The sequence below is a fragment of the Myiozetetes cayanensis genome, unplaced genomic scaffold, assembly GCF_022539395.1.
Source record: "Myiozetetes cayanensis isolate MyiCay16 unplaced genomic scaffold, myiCay2020 scf3, whole genome shotgun sequence".
Taxonomy (NCBI): Eukaryota; Metazoa; Chordata; class Aves; order Passeriformes; family Tyrannidae; genus Myiozetetes; species Myiozetetes cayanensis.
The window spans coordinates 60,813,370-60,833,330 of NW_026087521.1; the positions used below are offsets into that span (position 1 = coordinate 60,813,370).

The 19,961-nt window shown below is 41.4% G+C and overlaps 1 protein-coding gene across 2 annotated transcripts; it reads left to right on the forward strand.

Moving 5' to 3' along the window:
- The first annotated feature begins 919 nt into the window (after positions 1–919).
- On the forward strand, positions 920–18,618 carry CCDC77 (coiled-coil domain containing 77). 2 transcript variants are annotated; one of them, XM_050325205.1, is made up of 11 exons: positions 920–1,086; positions 2,418–2,634; positions 3,909–4,051; positions 5,629–5,722; positions 6,985–7,042; positions 7,795–7,892; positions 9,152–9,300; positions 9,648–9,888; positions 10,780–10,905; positions 10,990–11,142; positions 12,882–18,618. In XM_050325205.1, exons 1-11 carry the CDS (start codon positions 1,055–1,057, stop codon positions 13,026–13,028), a joined length of 1,458 nt encoding a protein of 485 aa, XP_050181162.1. In that variant the 5' UTR covers positions 920–1,054; the 3' UTR covers positions 13,029–18,618. The 2 variants fall into 2 exon arrangements, with proteins under 2 accessions (XP_050181162.1, XP_050181163.1); XM_050325206.1 differs by having other exon boundaries at positions 7,798–7,892.
- Positions 18,619–19,961: the final 1,343 nt, after the last annotated feature.

Genomic DNA, 19,961 nt, shown 5'->3' on the forward strand with positions numbered 1-19,961 from the left:
TCCAGTGCCCAAACACCCTCTGGGGGAAGAACCTCCTCCTAATATCCAGCTTAAACCTCTCCTGACACGACTTCAGGCCATTCCCTCGGGTCCTGTCCCTGGTCACCACAAAGCAGAGATCGGTGCCTGCCCCTCTTCTTCCCCTCATGAGGAAGTTGTAACTGCAGTGAGTAACCTCATAGTTTTATAAGTATGTAAGTAAGCCTTTTTTTTTTTTTTTGGTCATACAGAAAGTCGGTTTCTTTAAACAAAGTGTTAAGGAAAAAAAATTGGCTAAATGGCTCATTAGTGCATAGGCTTTTTTTTTCCCCAGCACACTTAGTGAATTAGGAGATCGTGTGTTGCATAAACAGTAAAACCACTAGTAGGTACTTCTGGGTACTCGAGAGGGATGGAGAGGCTAAAAGGCATCGAGATGATCCAAAGAATACATTAAATTCAGGCAGAATTCGAGCAGGTAGCTTATTGTGACTGCGCAACATTCATGTCTCGTTCAGCTCATTTCCAAACACAAACGGGCGTTTGAGTGGCGGTTTTTGCTTCTGTGTATGAAAAGAGTCCCCCCCGCCAGCTTTGCGTGTATTTGGCCCACAGGTCTAAGGGCTGCCCTCATAACACCAGGGTTAACAGGCGCAGGCCCCGCGGTCCCTCCCTCAGGCCCTCCCCGTGCCCCCGCCATGGCCGCGCACGCGCCACGGCCCCTCCGACCGCCCGGGAACTACAACTCCCAGAGGCCCCCCCGCCCGCGTCGCGACCGCTGATTGGCGCAGACGGTCGACGTCGCATGGAAAGCCGCCTGTGATTGGAGGAGGCGGTGGGGGGCGTGGCTCCACGCAGTTTAAGCCGCGGCGGGCGGAGTGTGGCGGTTGTTTGGTCGTTGGGGCCGTGAGGCGGCGGCGCGACCCCCGTCCCGGGAACCCTTGTCCTGGGAACCTCCGTCCCGGGGCTCTCCCCGAGGGGTTCCCGCCGGGCGCTCCCCGCCGCCAGCCTCCCGGAGTGCCTGAAGCTTTGCTATCCCCCGCCCGCCGAGGGCCCGGCGCTCCGCAGGGGCGCGATGAGCGTGGCGGCGACCCCGCGCTGCTCGAGGTAGTGAGTGTGGGGGAGCCGCTCCTCCCGGGGCAGCGGGGGGCCCGCAGCCCTTTCCTTCCTGCCCGGTGGCCTGGTTTGTAGTAGAGCACCCTCTGGCCCTCTCCTGTGCCTGTTGTGCTTCCTTGCTTTTACACTTGTCCGTTTCTGCTGCTCTTCCGCAATAAAGCGCTCACCTTGTGCCTGGGTTACTTCCTTCCTTCTGGTGTTACTTATTTTTCTAAGTGTGTTAAGGCATGTCTGGTCTTGCAGCAAGTTCCTACCTGGGGGAAAATCATCCTTTTGTATATATCATGCTTTTCTCAAGTGCTGGGAGTTAAGGAGCTTGGCACGTTTTCATAGATGTGCATTGGGGTTCTATCTAAGTAGCTTTAGAGAGTGGCTCCATAAAGGTCACTGCTGCCTCGGTGCCATCCATCAAATCACTTTATCATCAGCATTCTGGCACTGGCCCCAGGGTCAGATTCTGGACTGTTTTCATTGAGCAGATCTTTAGTAAAGAGGCTTCTGTTACTCATGGTATCATTTAAAAAAATGAGCTTTTCAGATCAACATAAATAACAAAAATAATGCATTCCAATGTAACTGTGAACCCTGCGGCTCTGTTTGCAAATTTGGTGCTTGTTTGAGCAGATTAAATGTTTAAATGTCGTAAATATTGTTTATAAGAAAATACATGTAATCATACATATCCTTAATTTTATTTGCATAACATTGACTTGCTTTACATCTAGCACTTCAATGTATGATAAAAGAACTTGGCACCTTCTACTTCACTATTGAGGAGGGACAAGCTATGTGGATAAGGTCAAGTACACCAGAAAGGAAAGCATGTAGATTTCTAAATCTACACCTTAAATTATAGTGGCTGGTGCATCAGTTTTCTTGAATTATTGCCTTTATTCAGTGGTCTGTCTCTAGAAAGTGTTTCTTTCTCTGGGTATCAGATAGTGACTGTCACAGATTGTTTTCCTGCTCATTTTAGTGGCTTCTAATTGCACATAACAATGGACTTTTTGTCCTCTGTGTTCTGTCCTTCTGTTCTTTCTTCTTCCTCTTTTCACATTCACCCTCCCTAAATAACCTATGAGATTTTGCTTCCATAACATTTTTTAATCCTTTTTCCATAAGTTTGCCCCTTCTCCACAGTATAGTAAACCTGCAAGCCATTCTACATCAAAAGTTTTGGTTCTCCTTAATGCTGTGACCTCCTGTTAACACCCACAGCACAATCAAGCTAATCTGTGTAAAAATTTAAAAACCTGTTCAGCTATTTTAAAAAGTGTTGGAATTTTCATCTCTGAAGCTTACATGTCTCTGTTTCTGTCCAGGCTGCCAAACCCCCATGTCTCATCCAGATATGCTGATTGCCAGTCTCCAAACCACGAGGACTTTACTCCTCTGCCTTCTATCAGTGAGCGCTTGGCCCGTCTCCATCCTTCCCGGGAGCTGCTGGAATATTACCGCAAGAAGATTGCTGACTTTGATGAGGAACAGGAGGATTTGGTAAAAAGGCTGGAGAGGTACAAAGAAACGTATGATGATCAGGTAGGGAAGGAGTTTTTGAGCAGTGATGGACTACATATCCTTCCACAAACTTAGTATTTTTCCTCGGTTGAAAACTCAGCATAGATGTCTCCAGATTTACCAGTAACATGGTGGAACTGAGCTATGAAGAAATAAGTAGGTTTTGATTGTGGGGTGTGATTGTAAAGTCTAGCTGTCCTCCCAAAGCAAACAGAAACATACCTTCTTCTAAAGTTATCATAGTTTGGTTATATCTCTTCAGTGGGGTTTTTGCTTCTGGTTTTGTTTGTTTGTTTGTTTATTTGTTTGTTTTTATTAAGGTCTGAATTTAGATGCTCATTCTCCATATTGTCCAGAATCTTCCCCTTTTTTCTCATAGTAAAGGAGTGCTCTTTTGTCCAAATGTAATAGGCTTTGAGTAATGGATATAATTTGTATTTACCACAGTGGAATTCATAAGCATAGCAGTAAACTACACAACAAATAAATGAGAGTTTGCAAGAAACTCCCAAACCTACAAATTTGCCTTTTAAGAGGAAGAAATCTTACAGAATATCTGTAAGATATTCAGTGTTCTGATCTGCCTTAGAGCATGCATCTGTCTAGCAGTCATCTTGATAATTGTGAATGGTCCTTTGGGAGCTGAATAATCACTTCTGAGGTGACTAAGGTGTCTTCCCAAGTACTGGCCCTGCTAGAATCAGCCTGAAAACAGCCTAGGGGAATATGCGCTGTTAAGTTACTTTCATAGGGGAAAAAGAGGGGCAGGTTCCAAAATAGTGCCTTCTTTCGTACAGGAATGATTTTCAACAAGGTTTGTTAGTTTTCCACACCGGGTAGAACATAATTAATGTAACTTAGTAACTACCCAGATTTCTCACTGCTAAGCCACACAGATACTTTAATGTGCATTCTTCAGTAATTTATTTTAAAAGTTATGTGCTATTGCAGAAGCTTTGCTATGCTTTTGTTGATGTCACACTCCCCGTACCTGTGCTGCTGTGACCACCAGCGTGGAAGTGCAACCACTGGAAACTGGAGACCCTTGCTGAGGCCTCAATGAACTGCTGTGTAGTGACAGTGATTCTTGGGGCTCTGAACTCCCTGCTGAAACATTTTAAAATAATTTTTCCAATACTGCCCTCAGCTGGACAAGTATTATAAGAGAATAAAATAATTCACTTGAGCTGCTGTTGTTCTATACCAGTTATAGGCTCAAGGCACAGGCAGTTTGAAGTTCATAAGTGTTGCCCAATGCTCTGTGTCATTTCAAGTACCTCATTCTCTCCACTCAGCACAAGTTGCAATGGGAAGTCCGTCAGCTGGAAGAGGAGATTTCTAAGTTGCAGAAGGCTTTGAGTGATATGCAAGTCTACCTCTTCCAGGAGAGGGAACACGTCCTTCGTCTTCACTCGGAGAATGACCGGCTGAAAATCAGGTGTGCTGTCTTAGGTGGTGTGGGCTGGGTCACAGGCAGCAGCAATTGTATAACTGTGTGCTAGTTCTCATCCAGATCTGGAGTCTTCGGAGAAGCAAGTATGGCACACTTCCCAGGGTGGGCTCTGCAGGGATGCTAAATATCTTTCCACTTATTATTCCTCCTATTCTGATAGTAGAAGAAAGAGCGGAAGTTTAACATAGGTTCACATTTTGATTCTGTGCTACCAATTTGAATGTGGAAGTTCTGATTGAAGCTGACTCTGGTGGGTTGACCTTGGCTGGATGCCAGGTGTTCACCAAGACACTGTATCACTCACCTCCTTCCCTGCACAGGGGAGAGAAAATGTAACAAAACGCTCATGGGTCAAGATACGAACACAGAGATCACTCACCAAGTACTGTCATGGGCAAAATATACTTGACTTGGGGAAATTATTACCAATCCAATGCTCACAGGGCTGGATCACCTCTCCTATAAAGACAGGCTGAGATAGTAAAGGCTGTTCCGCCTGGAGAAGAGAAGGCTCCAGGGAACCCTTACAGCACCTTCCAGCACTTAAAGGACCTCCAAGAGAGCCGGAGAGGGAATTTTACAGGAGCATGTAGTGACAGGATACAGGTGATATCTTTAAGTTGAAAGAGGCCAAGTTTAGATTAGATGTTAGCAGAAAATTCTTCACTATGAGGGTGGTGAGGCACTGGGACAGGTTGCCCAGAGAAGTTGTGGATGCCCCATCCCTGGAAGTGGTCAAGGCCAGGGGTGGGGCTCTGAGCCCCCATTAAATATCCCAGAGGTGCTACCACCATTGTGATGGGCTTGGCCTTGGCCAGTGGCAGCTCCATTTTGGAGCTGGCTGACATTGTGTCTATTGAACATGTGGGAAGAGCTTCTAGCACCTTCTTACAGAAGCCACCCCTGTAGCCCCCTGCTACCAAAACCCAGATGCAGATCTTGCATCTGCCTGGCAAAAGTTCTTCAGCCCTAAAAACACTTAAGCTGGAGTAGAAAATACAGACCAAAGCAAATAGTTTTCCCTCACTCTGAGATCATGATGGCAGCCACTCATTTTTAATGCCATTTAGTTGGTGAATGTCATAGTCCCAGTGAACTGTAATATAACCCATCATACCAGACAAGCTGCCAGTGGCAAAGTTGCTCCCAACCTTCTTCAGAATATTTGTGAGTGATAGTATCAAGTTTTCTCTTAAAGATTTAAGAACTTAAGTCAAAACATGTGTTGCTGTTCTTTGGCACTTTTCAAGAGTTTGATGAAAAGTCTGACGCAGGTCTTAATGTAGTTACAATCTGAAAGTTTATAACTTTATAATGAAAATGCTTTACCACATGTGCTATTGTTGTATCAACCCATGTAGTATTGTCATATTTGAAAAGAGGCTCTCCAATCCCAGCAGAATTGGTGGTGTTCTTATTATATTGGCAACGTCAGTAATGTGTTCAGGAGGTTGTTTTTAAAGTAATATTCTCAAGAACTGCAACAGTTTAGAAAACTTGTAAGCATTAACAAGTAATGTCTTGATGTATTAAAAAAAAAAAGTGCTTTCTTTGAATTTCAGGGAATTGGAGGACAGAAAAAAAATTCAACATCTCCTGACTGTAATGGGAGCAGATGAAGAAGTTACATATTTTCACAAGGAGCCTCCACATAAGGCAAGTTCCCATTTTTCTGTAGAACTCTACTTTGGATTGTAACATGAGTATCTGTGCCCCACAGTGTCCACAGACCTGCAAGTCAAAAGTTACTAAATGAACTCAGTACAGGAGGGATCTGTAGCAACACCAGGTCTCAGTATAAATGCTGAAAGGTAAATACGAACAAGCACACTGAAAGTAGGTCCTCTTAGCATCAGCCTCCTTCTCTCTTCAAAACATAGCTCTATGTCAGCCTCCTAAATGTCAGATAGGAGTCTGGAGTCATCTGGCAAATGGTCATTGAGAAGATGGAGAGAACACTACAAGAAGAAAAACAGTGCTGAAAGCAACCAGGTGCAGTGTTTGAAGATCAGTTATCTAGGGTAGCCTCACTAAAGAAGAAAAGGTCAAGGTTGCTGCAGCATTTTCCTGGGCAGAAAAACCATCCCCTTAAGGCAACACTGTGTCACATATTTGAGAATTATGGTTAAATTGATTAAATGGCAGTGCATGTGAAGTGCAGTGTAGCTGAACCTTTATAAAGTCATGAATGATTCAGACATAGAGAGTCTATGAGAGGAATATAGAATTTATCTTGGAATAAGGTGCAGAAAAAGGCTGAAATAAGCTGCATTGTTCATAGTTGCTCTGCACCACTCAAGTACTTCAAAAATCTTGAAGCTTTAAAATTCCTTGGTTTAGGATAGCTCTAAAATTAGTGCTATCATGTAGTATTGACCTAAAGATAAGCACTGGGGTTATAACCTGCTCCCTCATGGCCTTCTTTTTTTGTTAAATGAGTTTTGGTTCAACAGTTGAGCTGTTTCAATATTCTTGACACTGAGCTTTTATCTCAGGCTTGTTCAGTAGCTTGAATGAACGTGCTGATAAATGAAGCCTCGTGTTTCTCTGTCCTGCTGAGACGAGAGGGAGTATGAAACAAGGAAATAACATCATCTTCACCTTCCTCTTCTCCTCTCTATCCCCAAAATGCTCCTTTCCTGCTGAGGGTGCTGACTTTCATCCTAATGAAGCCAGAAAAGGCAGAATTACTTTCCATTTGTTTTGGTGAAAAAATTAGAGGCAGAAATGGCAAAACTCAGCCATGATAAAGGAAACTTTTCAACACGGACATTACACTTGTGAATGTCTTCCTTGTCTTGTGGTAGAAGTAAGGTAATGCTGTTCTTTTGGATATCTCATTTTAACTTCTTAAGATTTGTTCTTGACTGCTGCTTTGGAGAAGTCAGATGTTGAGTGCAGATATCTTGTTTCTGTAGGTTACTGTTCTGCAAAGGCCAGCAGAGTCATGTGAACAAGACGATGCTTCTAGCCCAGGTACCACACCAAGCTGGCTGACAGCAGCTCACCTCCTGTGTCTGTCTCCAGTATACTGACGTAATTCCTTATTGTGAATGCTTTGGTAAATCTCCATCAAGTTCCCTAAATGTCCATGTGCATATACATGTACCTGCAGTGCTCTTGGCTGCCTTTCAAAGTCTTTTCAAATAACCTTAGCTGGCTCTTGTGTCCATGATCTGCCCAGCTAAGGAAGAAGCTGGTGTGATCAATAGATGGCTGTTATGGAGCTATGCAGGTACCAACTGGACAGGCACCTTTGCCACAGCCATTCTGAGGTGTGAGGTTCTGCCTGACTTGCTGTAGACAGTAGTGTGTATTTGTATGCCTACAGACTTAATTTCTCCTTTACCTCATCTAAATTGACTGAAATTAGCCAACAAGCTCAAAACTCATTCAAGGCTTGATGTTTGTGCAGCTGTGACATCTGCCTGTTCATCATGTATGTAAGAAAAAGTGTCAAGTTTGCTTTCTATTTATGCCAAGAAAATGAGTACGTTGCCTAAATACTGAACACTGCGGTGTGATGGACTGGGATAAAGTTATGTGATCACCCTAAGTTGTGAAATTCTTTTCTTTCAGCTAGCCCTCTTAGAAGTCCTTGTGACTGTAGCAATGGCAAGGCTTTTTCCTGTTGCTGTAGGCCCACCAGAACATACAATATGTCATGCTTAGAAAGATATTGCAAGTAGATTGGAAAACCCTTCTCCATTTTTGTTAAATTTCTGCAGTAGGTACCGAGAGGAGCACCTCAAAAGAAACAGCACAAAGAGAAAAAACAGAAAGTCCTGAGAGATACCAGAGTGATAGTCAAACACTTCTACTACAGGTAAAAGCACTTGCTAACCAATAGATATAATTCCTAGCTTGCAGAAAATTGTGATTAAAAAAACATGCCGTCTGCTTAGATAAGATGTAGATGTACCAATGTTATCAGTCCTTGCATCTCAGTATAGATTCACACTTTCTGTCAGTTTACGTAGCTGTTTCTGTGTAGTGATTGTAGATTGAAGAACTTGGGTCCGATTCTGGAAGCTTTATGTAAGCAGCTGTTCCAGTAATGCCAACTGAAATATGTTGCCCTTAAATATAGAACACTTAATTGATGTTATCTCCCACAGTTTGATAGTGGCTATGAATTGACATTAAACCTACTGAAGATCTGCAGGGTCGGGTGTTTTGTGGAAGTCTGACAAAAGCAGTGTGTCTGAGACAGTATTGGGCAGCCCCAGTAATATGCACCTGTACAATGAAATGTTCCCTTTGTTAGACTTCAGTGAAAGGTAGCATGACAGAATGAAAAGGATGAGGAAGGATGGATCAAGAAAAGCAAATAAAGGACTAACTTGTACAGCAGATATTGGTGGTGGTGGTTGTTATTGTTATTATTGATATTTCTTGTTCAAGGGTGGTGGTGATTGACCTGATGGCTAGTTAGCTGTCTAACAACATTTATTCTGGAACAAAAGCATCATTCAAAATTGACATAAAAATAAGCAATCTAAATACCTACCAAAGTTTTTTTCCAGATAGTTTGTTACATAAAGGCCAGATGCACATTTCTCAATTACTTGCTTCAATGTATCTCACTGACTATAGATCAGGATTCTTTGCATCCCTCTCCTTCATTCATTATCTTGTTTACATTTAGTAATTAATTCTGTTTGAGTAATTTCTTTCTCTCAATATATGTCGACTTGCTGCCTTCCTTGAATTTAGGTATTTTTATATCACCCATTTTATTGGAAGATGGTAGCAGAGGGATGGAAGTGTCTCTGCATATTCCACAGGATTTGTCACATGTAATTTAATCATGTGCAATTTAAATCTTTGCAATATCTTCAATCTATTGTTGTTGTTTATGGTATACCTCTCTTGCCTATTTTTTAAATGATTTTTTAAAAAAATGTTTTAGTTGTTTGAAGTCCTTAGCACTAAAACAAAAAGAAAAGCTTGAGAAACTAGAACTGCCAAAGGTGTTATCGGGTAGAGTCTTAGATTTGAAGCTTGAAATTTAAGAGACTTGCAAGGGCAGGAGCAGAACTGGTGTGAGGTCTCGTTCAGCAGTGTCTGCCTCTGCTTATCCAGGTCCAGGCCTTGCAAGCTCAGATAGAAGAACAGACACGATTATCCAAGGAACAGATCGAGGCACTGCTAGAGGACAGGCGGATTCACATGGAAGAAGCCGAGGTCCAGCATCAGAGGGACCAGGAGAAGATCAAAGCTGTAACAGATAAGTGAGTGGGAGAGAATGACCACAATGTAGTCACGAGATGAGAAGAGATGGAACAATAGGCATGTTATGACTTCGAGTGTGTTGCTTCCTGCAGCAGGTAGAAAAGCTAATTATGCAGCCATCTGGTAGTATGTGTGGAAGATGATGAGTGGAGTAATCTACATATTTAAAATCCTATTTCACACAGGAAGAGTAGCACTGCTTTCATTAGGTGATAAGAGCTAAGATCAATAGGCGAGCACCTATCTTTTTCTTCCATGCCACTTCCAACTTGCAGTGATGACTGAGGAAATTAAGGTAGGAACTAGGAAAGAAGTTAATTAACTCCACTGAGATCCCTTTTTGCAGGCTCCAAAAGACCCAAAATCTCTTATATGAGAGTACTCGTGACTATCTCCAGCTCAAGTTTGATGCCAGAGCCAATGAGAAAGCGTGGATGGCAGAGAAGGACTGTCTCTTGAGGCAACTTGGCAAAAATCTGGATCAGCTTGTGTTCAGCACTGAGACAGGACAAAAGAAGCATAAAGGTACCAAGAAGGTGCTTCGAACAGATGATGGAGCTTCAAAACTCCAAAGCAAAGAAATAAAGGTAATTTTTTTTTGTCCTGGCTAGAGGCTCTTTAACAGTTTTTGAGTAGAAAATTGCAAGCATCTGGGCTTTGGCTCAATAGGCAGTAGCTAGCAGCTGTTTCAAAGCTGTACTGGCTTACTGTAAGTTACATTGCTTTTGGCACTAATCTAAAACAAAACTTCTCCTGCTTCGGAATCACCATTGCTTGCAAATTTCAGATAAAATGTGTAGTTAGGATTTATTGTTGTGTGTCACTGGCAGTTTCTTTCATGCCCAGAAACAAATCCTTAGTTCTGTAAGTCATTTGATCTGTGGGGCCAAGAGTTTTCAGCCTTCTGGTTGCACATGGGTTTCTGTTAGTGCAAGTGCTCTGAGCTAATAGACTTAAAATGCTGTGTCTGGATCTTCCTTGCTGCTGTCAGGGGAGAAGGAGTCCTTTCAATTGATGTACTCCAGCTATTTTACAGTAGTCAGGATTTTTCTTCCACTTCTGCTATACTTCCAATGAGAAGCTGGGAGATCTGAAGTGGGTAAACAGGCAATAAGGAAGTGGAAAGTAAACAGGCAATAGAGAATGTTATTCAGCTACCACTGAATGCAGATACTTCTGAAATGCAGTACTGGGAAACAGCTGTGAAGAGGGGAGTTGAATATTTTTATAGGGAAGAGGAGTTCTTTAACTGATGAGAAGCAGTCATACACAATTTAACTTAATTAAAAGGTTTTGGTAATGGAAGTAATGGTAGAAGATTGTCCACTACTCCTTATTTCATTAGCTGCAGCTCCAGTTGTTAATTTTTATTTGCCTCTCATATTGGCAATTCTATCACACTTGCTTTTCCAGAGCAGGGGAGATTTTTGTAAGCATGGTCTTTTGAGTTGATTCTTTCTGTTTCTCCTCTGTCCTAGTCACTGCAGGAAAAGCTGATGCAGGAACAACACCTATCACACATGTACAGAGAGCAGTGTGTCACCCTGGAAGGTGAGCTGGCTAGGATTCGTGAGGAGAGAGATGCTGGCAAAGAACTCTTTAAGGTAATCAGTCTCCAATCATCTGCTAGCTATGTGATGATCTTTAGCCTTTGTTTTGTATACCCTATTGAGTTTTCATCTCCATAGGAACGCTCAGAAAAGATGGGGAAGCGCCTGAAGCTGATGACTCAGCGATGTGAGGCCCTGGAACAACGTCGTAATATGGAAGTAGAAGGCTTCAAGAATGACATTAAACAGCTTCAGCAGAAACTGAAAGATGTAGAGAGGCAGATTTACAAGGTAGCAGTGAAGCATTTCTGAGGCAGACTATTATGGGCTTACCCTATAGAGCTGTATGCTTAGTATTTAAATGCACTATTTCCCTAGAGTTTAGGAAACAATTTCTTTCCTAAGTGCGCCTTTAGATATCAGTATTTGACAAAACTTGCCTCTTATGTATTTCACAAAGTAAAAAACATGTCTCTGTTAGGCAGTCAGGCATTGAGCTTGCCAGGAAGTGTCCTGACTATCCATTAGCTGAGTATTTTTCTTTCCACTCTGAAAGTTCTTATATGATAGCTGTAGCTCACTTTGCTGTCTGAAAATTGCAAGGCAGTAAAGTAGTTTGATTCAGAAGTTTATCCTGGAAAGGAAATTATTTGTTTTCCTTCTGGGAGCCAAAGCATTTGGTTTGGATCCAGTAAGATATAGATCACTGACTGAAGTATTGTGAATATTCTATTTGTTACTTTGTTAATATGTCATCTATAACTCTGCAAAAATCACTGCAGAAGCAGTGGCTGGCAGTTGACTCTGTGTACTCTGTAGCAGCTTCCAGATGTGTAGGTGAACATCAGAACAGTTTAGAAGGCAAGCCACAACCTTGATGTTGCTGGGAGTTTAGGAGAGGTATTTATCTAACATATGCTTGAGAGGATGATCCAGTCATAGTGTAGGCTCCCTTTGTTCCTGTGCTTTTGGTGCACAGTTCAGCTTACTTAGACTAATGCATTTATTTGGACTAAAGGCCTTGGTTTTTTGTTTTTGTTGAGTTGTGGGGTTTTAAACTTTATTCTGTAAGGGCTAAACAGCATATGCAAAAGGGGGGAAAATTGTCTGTGATACCTTTACTACAGACCTGTATGTTTTATATCTGTGTGTGTGCTTTTAATTGCATTCTCAATTTCATTACGTAGTTAACCACAAGAGGGCAGGGGAACAAAATACTTGCTAGAGTTCTCCAGATTGATTGTTAAATCCTTCTCATCACTTGAGGTCTGATGACTACATTTCTTGATTTGCATATTAAAATCTTTGACCAAGAACTACATGATGACAATAAGAAAACCGGGACAGGTCAAGAAAATAAAGGGGTTTGAGAGTAGTTTCCAAGCCTGTGCCCTTGAAAGTGACTGGGCTGACATGCTATCCAGTTCCAGGGTGACAGGAAATGTCAGCCCTGGCCAGCCTGCCATCAGGAATTCTGATTATCCAGTAGCCTTTGTTCAGCTCAGTACAGGCCATATGTCACTGCCTGAAACAAGGCGTTGTACTTGAACTGCTCTTGAACCGTATGCAGTTCAGGAGGCAGCAGGTCTGGCACAGTAGTTAGCCCACCTCCAGTTTTAGCAGGAAAAGAGGATAAAATGTCATCATATCAGATGAGGTACTTAGAACTAGATACAGGTTAGTTGATAAATAATTTAACTTGCCTCTTTTTGTGGGTCTCTAAATAATACAGGAATTGGAAAGGAGTCAACAGGCTATGGGTAAACTTGATTATATTCTATCCAGATTTCTTCTTTGCCAGTAATATAACACTATAATGTTATGAAAGGTTTGCTCTTTATTTTTGGTTCTGGAGCACTTTTCTGTTGTTGATGTGCATTTATCAAAGTGCCATTAACTTGCACATCTTCTTTGGTAGCTGCGGAGTGTCTCCTTTAGAATTCTTTCCCTCATGCACTCATCATAATAGTCTCTAAATTGTGTTCTGTACAGTTTGGTTTATATTAATCTGCTTTTCTTTCCCTTTTTAGGTGACTCTGAATATGGGACCAGGCCAGGATATTGCAGTTCTACGCGAGGTCCGCCAAGGAAACAGACTAACACGTAAAATTCAAGGAGAGCTAAAAGACTTAAAAGCAAAAATCTACTGTTTAGAGAATGAGCTACGGATCTGCTGAAGCTGAACTGTTAGCTGACATCCTAGTTTTAGGAATGAGACACTGCTAAGTGGAATGCAAGAGCAGCTCCTGCTTGTCTGTTTCCTGGCATCCATCCACAGAAGGTTTGAGGACATCTGCAGTTAATGTCATAACAGCATACATGAGCCGTTCCCAGAGTCCAGATTATAAGGCTGTTTCAGCTGAGAGATGGCACCTGATAAGACTGACACAGAGAGTACATGATGACTGATATATCAGGAGTGTGTGTATGACTTATTTTTTCCTTCATAACTGTGGTAGGGATCAGTGTATCCTGGCCTTCATCTTTATTTGGAGCGTATGATAAACCATATACGTAGTTATAATGAAATTAATAATCATAGAAGGATCTAGTTCAGGATCTGAATTTTGGCTGACCTTTTCCCATGTGAAAAGCAGCTTTTAAAATAGTTTAAATGATTACCTCTTTGATGCTTAGTGCTTCAGGATGTAACTGGAAATTTTCTTTGGAAAAGACCACATATAGAAGTCTGTACTAAAATGTATTACATCTAACTCTCCCCTTGACAGCGTAACTACTTTAAAATGGCTCCCCTTTGCTTGGTTCTACCTAATTGGAACAAACCTGACTGATTTAATATGGTTGGAAAAGATAACTCATTTTAGAACTCATCTGCAAGAAGCAGCAGCATAGAACTTGTTTTGAATGCTTGGTGGGAAGTTTCATCTTCTTGTCCCCTTCCTCCCAGTGTATCTTAACACGCAGAGGGTGCCCATAATATAAGGGGTCCAGTGTCTTCCTTACCACCACATTATCTGCTGTTGTAGCTCTAAACAATATCATGGTTATGTACAAAGAAATTGTTATCAACTTCTGCTACAGCACTTGTTGCTACTGAACTGCAACAAACTGGGGCGGAAGAGCAGGTGCCTAGTTGCTACATGAGAGCTATAACTCTTGCTATGTAATGATTCTCCAGCCATATGATGATTATCTCCATACCAGACATCACGACATCGCAATTCCAGAAAACAGATGGAATCATGAAAAGGGTTACAATGGGGCTTCAGCCAAGTTCATAATTGCAGGCATTCATGCTTTTAGTGTTGCATCAGCAAATCTTGTCCACCTTGTAGCCGGAGAGCAGATCTGTGTTGGGAAAGGGATTTCCATGCCTCTGTTTCCTACTTTACCTTTTCCTACCTTGTTTCTGAAGTATACACCTTACAGGCTACCAGCACTTCCTTTCCCATTGAAATGAATTTGGTGTGTGAAAGCAGGCAATTTCTTTTTGACATGGAAGTGACCATGGAGATCCTCATTCAGTGTCTGAGAGGTAAATATGCTAAAGATGTTCTTGTGCTGTCAGGATCTGGAGAAGGAAGAATTGTTTCTATAGCACCAGCTAAAGGAATGCGGGAGGGGAAATTTCCCTAAAGAAGTCAAGACTTCCTTCAGCTGTCTAACCTACTTGTGACAAGCTTGCTGTCCCGTAGGGTCCTGTACTGTGGCTTTTATTTTGTCTGTGTTCTTGAGGTCAGTTCATCATGGATTTTCTGGTGCTGCCCAGCACTGCAGCTTACAAGAGGCTGTTTTAGGGTATGTTGCACTGGTTAGTTGAGCTGAAAATGCTGAACTGTTCAGAAACTGTTTCTTAAACAACTTGGGTGCCAATGCGGTGTGGACAGTTGAGGAAGGTTATTTAATGCTATCCAGCTTTTAGTCTCACTCTCAGTTGACTAGTACCTTCTCAGAGAAGTCAAGCTAATTAAAGTGAGTTTGTATGTGAAATAACATACTGCTGTTTTGAAGATTAGATATCAGAGTTATCTCAGGTCCTCAAAGGCTGCTTTAGAAAATTGATACATAATGAAGTATTAGCCACTTACTCAGCAGGATCCATCTACTTAAACTCAGCTGATGGGAAACTACCAAAAAGTCTCTTTATCCTATAGAAATCAGTGGGTTCCTGTTTAGTTTCAACTCTTCCAAGCTAAAGAATTGCCTTTGAAATTACATTTTGCTCACTTCAAAACCATGAAGTTTGAATGGATAAAGACTTCAGGCTTTGACAATTTGGTTTGTGAGACTGGGAGGAAGTATTGGGGGAAGAAGGATGTAAATGTTTGATTTCCTGCCTTCCTTACCACTATTCTTTACTACCTGAAAGACTGAACAGAATAAAATTACAACATTTCTAGTATATTTGCTGATGTGTCAAAACCAAAGTGCAGCTTGAACTTGATTCCTAATTTGTTTCTAGCCTATGAACACTTCCTATTTGAGGGGTAGGGGAATTATGATATTGCTACTCAGTAAATCCATTTTATTTGGAGGTTTGAATATTTGTCCAAGTGCAGGAAGTGAAAAGTATTGTACGTGCTCTTTGTGTGACATCATGTGATCATGTGAAATGTTGCCAAAAAAAATGTGGAACTTCGTGCCAAGAACTGCTTTAAAAAGCTAAATGCTTCCTACCACTGACAAGTACCCTTTAAGATGTCCATAAAGAATTACTGGCATTTTCAAAAGGGTTTCCTGGGAGAGGTTCCACTACCTGGTTTAGTCAATTTTTTCCCACGGTTTTTGGGTAGAAATCAAAAAATAGCATTTAGTCCAAAGACCAGTGAGCTTTTTTTTTGCTATTTTAAGTTAGTAATGTGTGACTTGTATCGTTCCAATCCAGCTAAATGCCAGGCTGGGAATGTAGGAGCACAGAATTTTGAAAGATCTCCAAAATAGCTGCTTCTAAGAATATGGAGACTATACTACAGGACTGAAGGTTAGAACTGGACAAATGCTCTTATTGTGAGCCAAGATACATGAAAATGTCTCTTGCACAAATAGGTGAAAAATGAATAGAGGAAAACCTTATTGTTGTGCGGCTTTATTTAGGTACGGAAGGAGCGCATACGTTTTGGAAGGAATGTTGGAATATTGGCTAAGGCACAGAACCACAGATGATTCAGTGGTAGAGAAAAGGTTGTGCAAGAGCTCGTTTTGTATTACACTAAGAAGCCTGATTAATGTAGGTGTTTCTTGAAGACAAAAAAAATCTACCCAAGGCCTCTCTATCCTAGCAGAGCAATGCTGAGCAAGAACAAGTAGCCTGAATCTGAAGTAAACTTTAAAAAGTGTACATTTTAACAGGAAGATTGTGCTTTCCCCCCTCATTGTAACAAACTAGTTATGGAGGGAACAAATTCTCCATCTCTATCTTCAAATCAGAAAATTATTCCACCTCTGGAGAAGGTAGCTTGTTTTAATAAGTTCCTGGGTTTGACACATTAGAACTTAATGAAATATAATGACATGAACTAACAGGAAATTATTTAGTGGTTCCTTCTGGCTTCAAACTTATGATGTATTTATATGCAATATTTGTAGGAGTTTTTTAGTATTCATGCAGTTGCCTTAATTATAGGAATGTCTGCTGTGTCAGCTAACCCTACACAGCAAGGTTACACCAGGTAAAAAAACCAACCCAAAATTAAAGAAAATCCCTTGCGATCATCCTGTACCACAATCTGCAGTCATTTGTGACTGCACTTAGAAAAGCAGATTAACAGTTCTCATGGGTGTCAGAATAAATCTAAACAGTAGTATAGTATGTGCTGTATTTAAATTGCCTCTATAAGTAGGAGTATCAGTTCAGAAACACACACACTTTAGCAGTATGGATGGACTCTCCAGGCAGCCTGATATTCTGGAATTGAAATGTCTCTGTATGTAGGGCAGGAAGTAATTCTTTGATAACTAGATATTACTTCTGAAACTAGTTGGGAACCACATGCCTGTATACCTTGTTCTGGTAGATCTGTTCATACTCATGAAAAGTGATGTCGTTCAGACTTTTAATGACAACTCACAAACACATTCAGTTTGATACACTAGAATGTGTTTGTGCCTACTTGGTCGAAATCTTAATAAAGATGTCCCATTTGTCCCCTTTCCAAGTGGCATCACAGGTCATTTGTAGTCAAGGAACAGTTTAAGATTTTTCTTTAATTTTTCTGCAGTATTTTGCATTTATGTTCTCAAGTTGCTCTAAACTGTAAGAAAATATCTCTTTTACTCCCTACACAGTTATTCTTAAATTTGCAAGTCTAGCTGTACAAGTATATACATTTTTTAGCCTGTCAACTGGGATTATGCACCAAAACATGATTGAATACAGTGTAGAAAGTGTGAGAGGTGGCAGCTGCGATGATCACTTCTGGCTCTTCATAAGATTTTAGGCACAAAGAGCAAAGTTTGTTTTGCTTCTTAGGTTGCATCAAATGTTAAGGACTTTTAAACTGGCCATGAGAGGTAACTGGAATTTAACTCACTAACAGGAAACATTTCTGCTGTGACTAAGTATTTGAGAAGAGTGGAGTGGACTTCTGGTATTTCCCATTTAGCACCAAATGAACTGTTGGAGAAAGGGCATCTTTGAATATGGGTTAGGGTGGCTGCCCTTCAAGTAAGCTCCAGAAATACAGCTTTAAAACCAGAGCCCTCAATGGGGTTGACTGTTCACTTACGCTGACTAAATTGCATTTTTTAAGAATTGCGATGCTGTTGGACTGGGGACAGATTACAAATGTGTAAATACAGATTATTTGGTTTTATTCAGAAAACTCAGGCTTTTAACACAGAAGTGCTTCAATGTTAAAGCAAGACAATGATTTTACTGCACAGGCATGAGGGGATTTGTTGTTGAAATAGGTTTGATTTTAATAAAAAGCTCTGGATTTACCCTGGTGAAGCACGTCCAGGAGGTGCTCAATTCTCCTGTATTTATTCAGAGATTGAATTGCCTTTCTTTCACTCTAAGTCCTTCTAAACCATCCAGTAAAACAGTTTTTCCTCTTCAGTCCTAGCTTGGATAGACAGATATCTGCAGGGAGTGTTGTTCATCAACCATGTTCTGTAATGGCCCTAATAACATGACTGTGGAACTTCTTGAAAAGTAAGGATCATGAGCACAGTCACCTTAAAATACAAAACAAGTACTAGGACTTCTAAGACAGGGAAAGGAGGAGATTTAGCCAAGACTTCAGTTTTGAAAGCATGTATTTCCCAAATGGTGGAATACATAGATACATCTTTCATTATGGTAAATATATAAACCCTGGAAAGTTTTAAAAGTTCTCAGCTTAAAGTATATAAAAACTTTTTTCTGCAAGTGAAAACATATGCTCTAGATATCAAGAGCTTGTTCTGGTGTGCAGAAGGTAATTCAGATCTACTCCTGGGGCAGGACCTGCAATCAGAAGGTGCTCCTAGAGGTACTGGCTGAAGTTCATGTGAAAATGCGCCCTTCTTACTGAGGAAAAGGAAGGGCAGCCATTTCTATGTAAGTTTATCTGGACAGTTAGGGCTTGAAACCTCTGGAGAGTTAACAGTGAAAAGAGAGAATCATGAATGAGGCTTTCCACCCAGACGGGCAAGTTGTAGGAGAGCAATGTCAGTCAAAGTCAGCACTGAGGGAGCACAGCAATGTGTACAGCAAAAGGAAGTCTCAAAACCCAACTCAGACCAGCTCATACAAATGTTGGCAGTATAACAGCACTGGTAAAATGTAACTAGGTTAGCGAAACTCACTGTATCAGCACAACTTAACTGGGCAAGGAGGTCCTTTTGCTAATGGGTTGTTGATTGTGGACCACACTGATTCCCTTACAGTGATGTTCAACTGTGGCATTGACAGGGGTTTTTCTGGGATTGCTCCACCAGTAATGCCTTTTAGAGCCCAGTCCTTTCCCGAGGAGCCAAAAAGGGAGATAATGGGGAACTGTGTCTTCAGAGACTGCCTTTTCCTCTTAGAAACACTTCTGCCTTTGAGCCATTTTGATGAGGAGTGTTGAGATGAAATCATTGTTTGTACTTCAGAGCATGGCTGAGGCCAGGAAAAGGGGTGTGGAGCCACTGGGATGGTGAAGTCTAGGGACAGTTGGGTATCTTTGGTGTGGAGTTTGTAATTAGTGTTGAAAATCACACAAGAAAAAAGAAGGGAAAGAGCAAATGGCAGATAATTGAACCTTTGGGGAGCCTACAGAGAAAGGATTGTTGGCATGGGGCTGAAAGTGATTTATAGAACAGAAAAACAGTTGATAACAGTTAGATAACTAAAGGCAAAAATATAACAAGGAGAGGCAGGGATGTACAGAGAGGGATCTAGAGAGGGGAGCGGGGAGGAACAGGAGATGTGCATTAAGTGCTGCACTCGAATCAAAGGCTGCTTTTATCACGAGGAAACATAGCCAAAATGGAAAACAAACAGCAGCTCAAACAAAGCAAAAAAAATACTCCAGTTGGCTCCTCTGGCAAAGAGTCAGTTTCTTTGAAGTGGGTATTCGGGGTAGGCTGGGAGAGGCGTGTTCTGAAGCCAGCAGCGATCTGTCCGATATTCAAGGGTGGTCTGTCAGGAGTGCCAGCGCCCTGAGTCACCTCCATACAACACAGACCCTATTCCTGCATCACTGATTCCAGCTCACTTGTTGTTTCTTTCCCTGATGGGGTTAATCCCACCATACAGGATTATTATAACCTATGGTTTCCACTGCTACCATACTGCACACAGTGAAGATGAGAGATGTGGCCGTCTGGGCATGCACTTGTGTGACTTGGGGTGCTTGAGAATTTGGGAATATAAGACTGCTGGTAAACTTGAGAAAATAACATTTATGTGAGGTGGTTTTAAAATATTACTGTCAGTGGTAATGTTACTCCTGGACATCAGTGCTTTCTGCAATGACTGAGTGATCCAAAATTAGTTATTTTAAGTGCAGTGTAGAGCTATTCAAATTCCTGATTTCACTATTTATTACACATTAAGACTAATTTTGTTCCTTAATATTGTTCTGTTGTAACTATATTGTAACAGATAGAAATCACCATGCTATAGTAATTTTCTTCATTTTTTTCTCCAGAGACAAGAGCTTTTCTGTCTTTTCATTATAGCA

What these genes read in the sequence shown, in the direction of transcription:
- CCDC77 (XM_050325205.1), top strand. Translation starts at nt 1,055, where the DNA reads ATGAGCGTGGCGGCGACCCCGCGCTGCTCGAG. An exon ending in AAGAAACGTATGATGATCAG is followed by an intron (nt 2,635 to 3,908) that starts GTAGGGAAGGAG and finishes CTCTCCACTCAG; the next exon opens with CACAAGTTGCAATGGGAAGT. An exon ending in AATGACCGGCTGAAAATCAG is followed by an intron (nt 4,052 to 5,628) that starts GTGTGCTGTCTT and finishes TTTGAATTTCAG; the next exon opens with GGAATTGGAGGACAGAAAAA.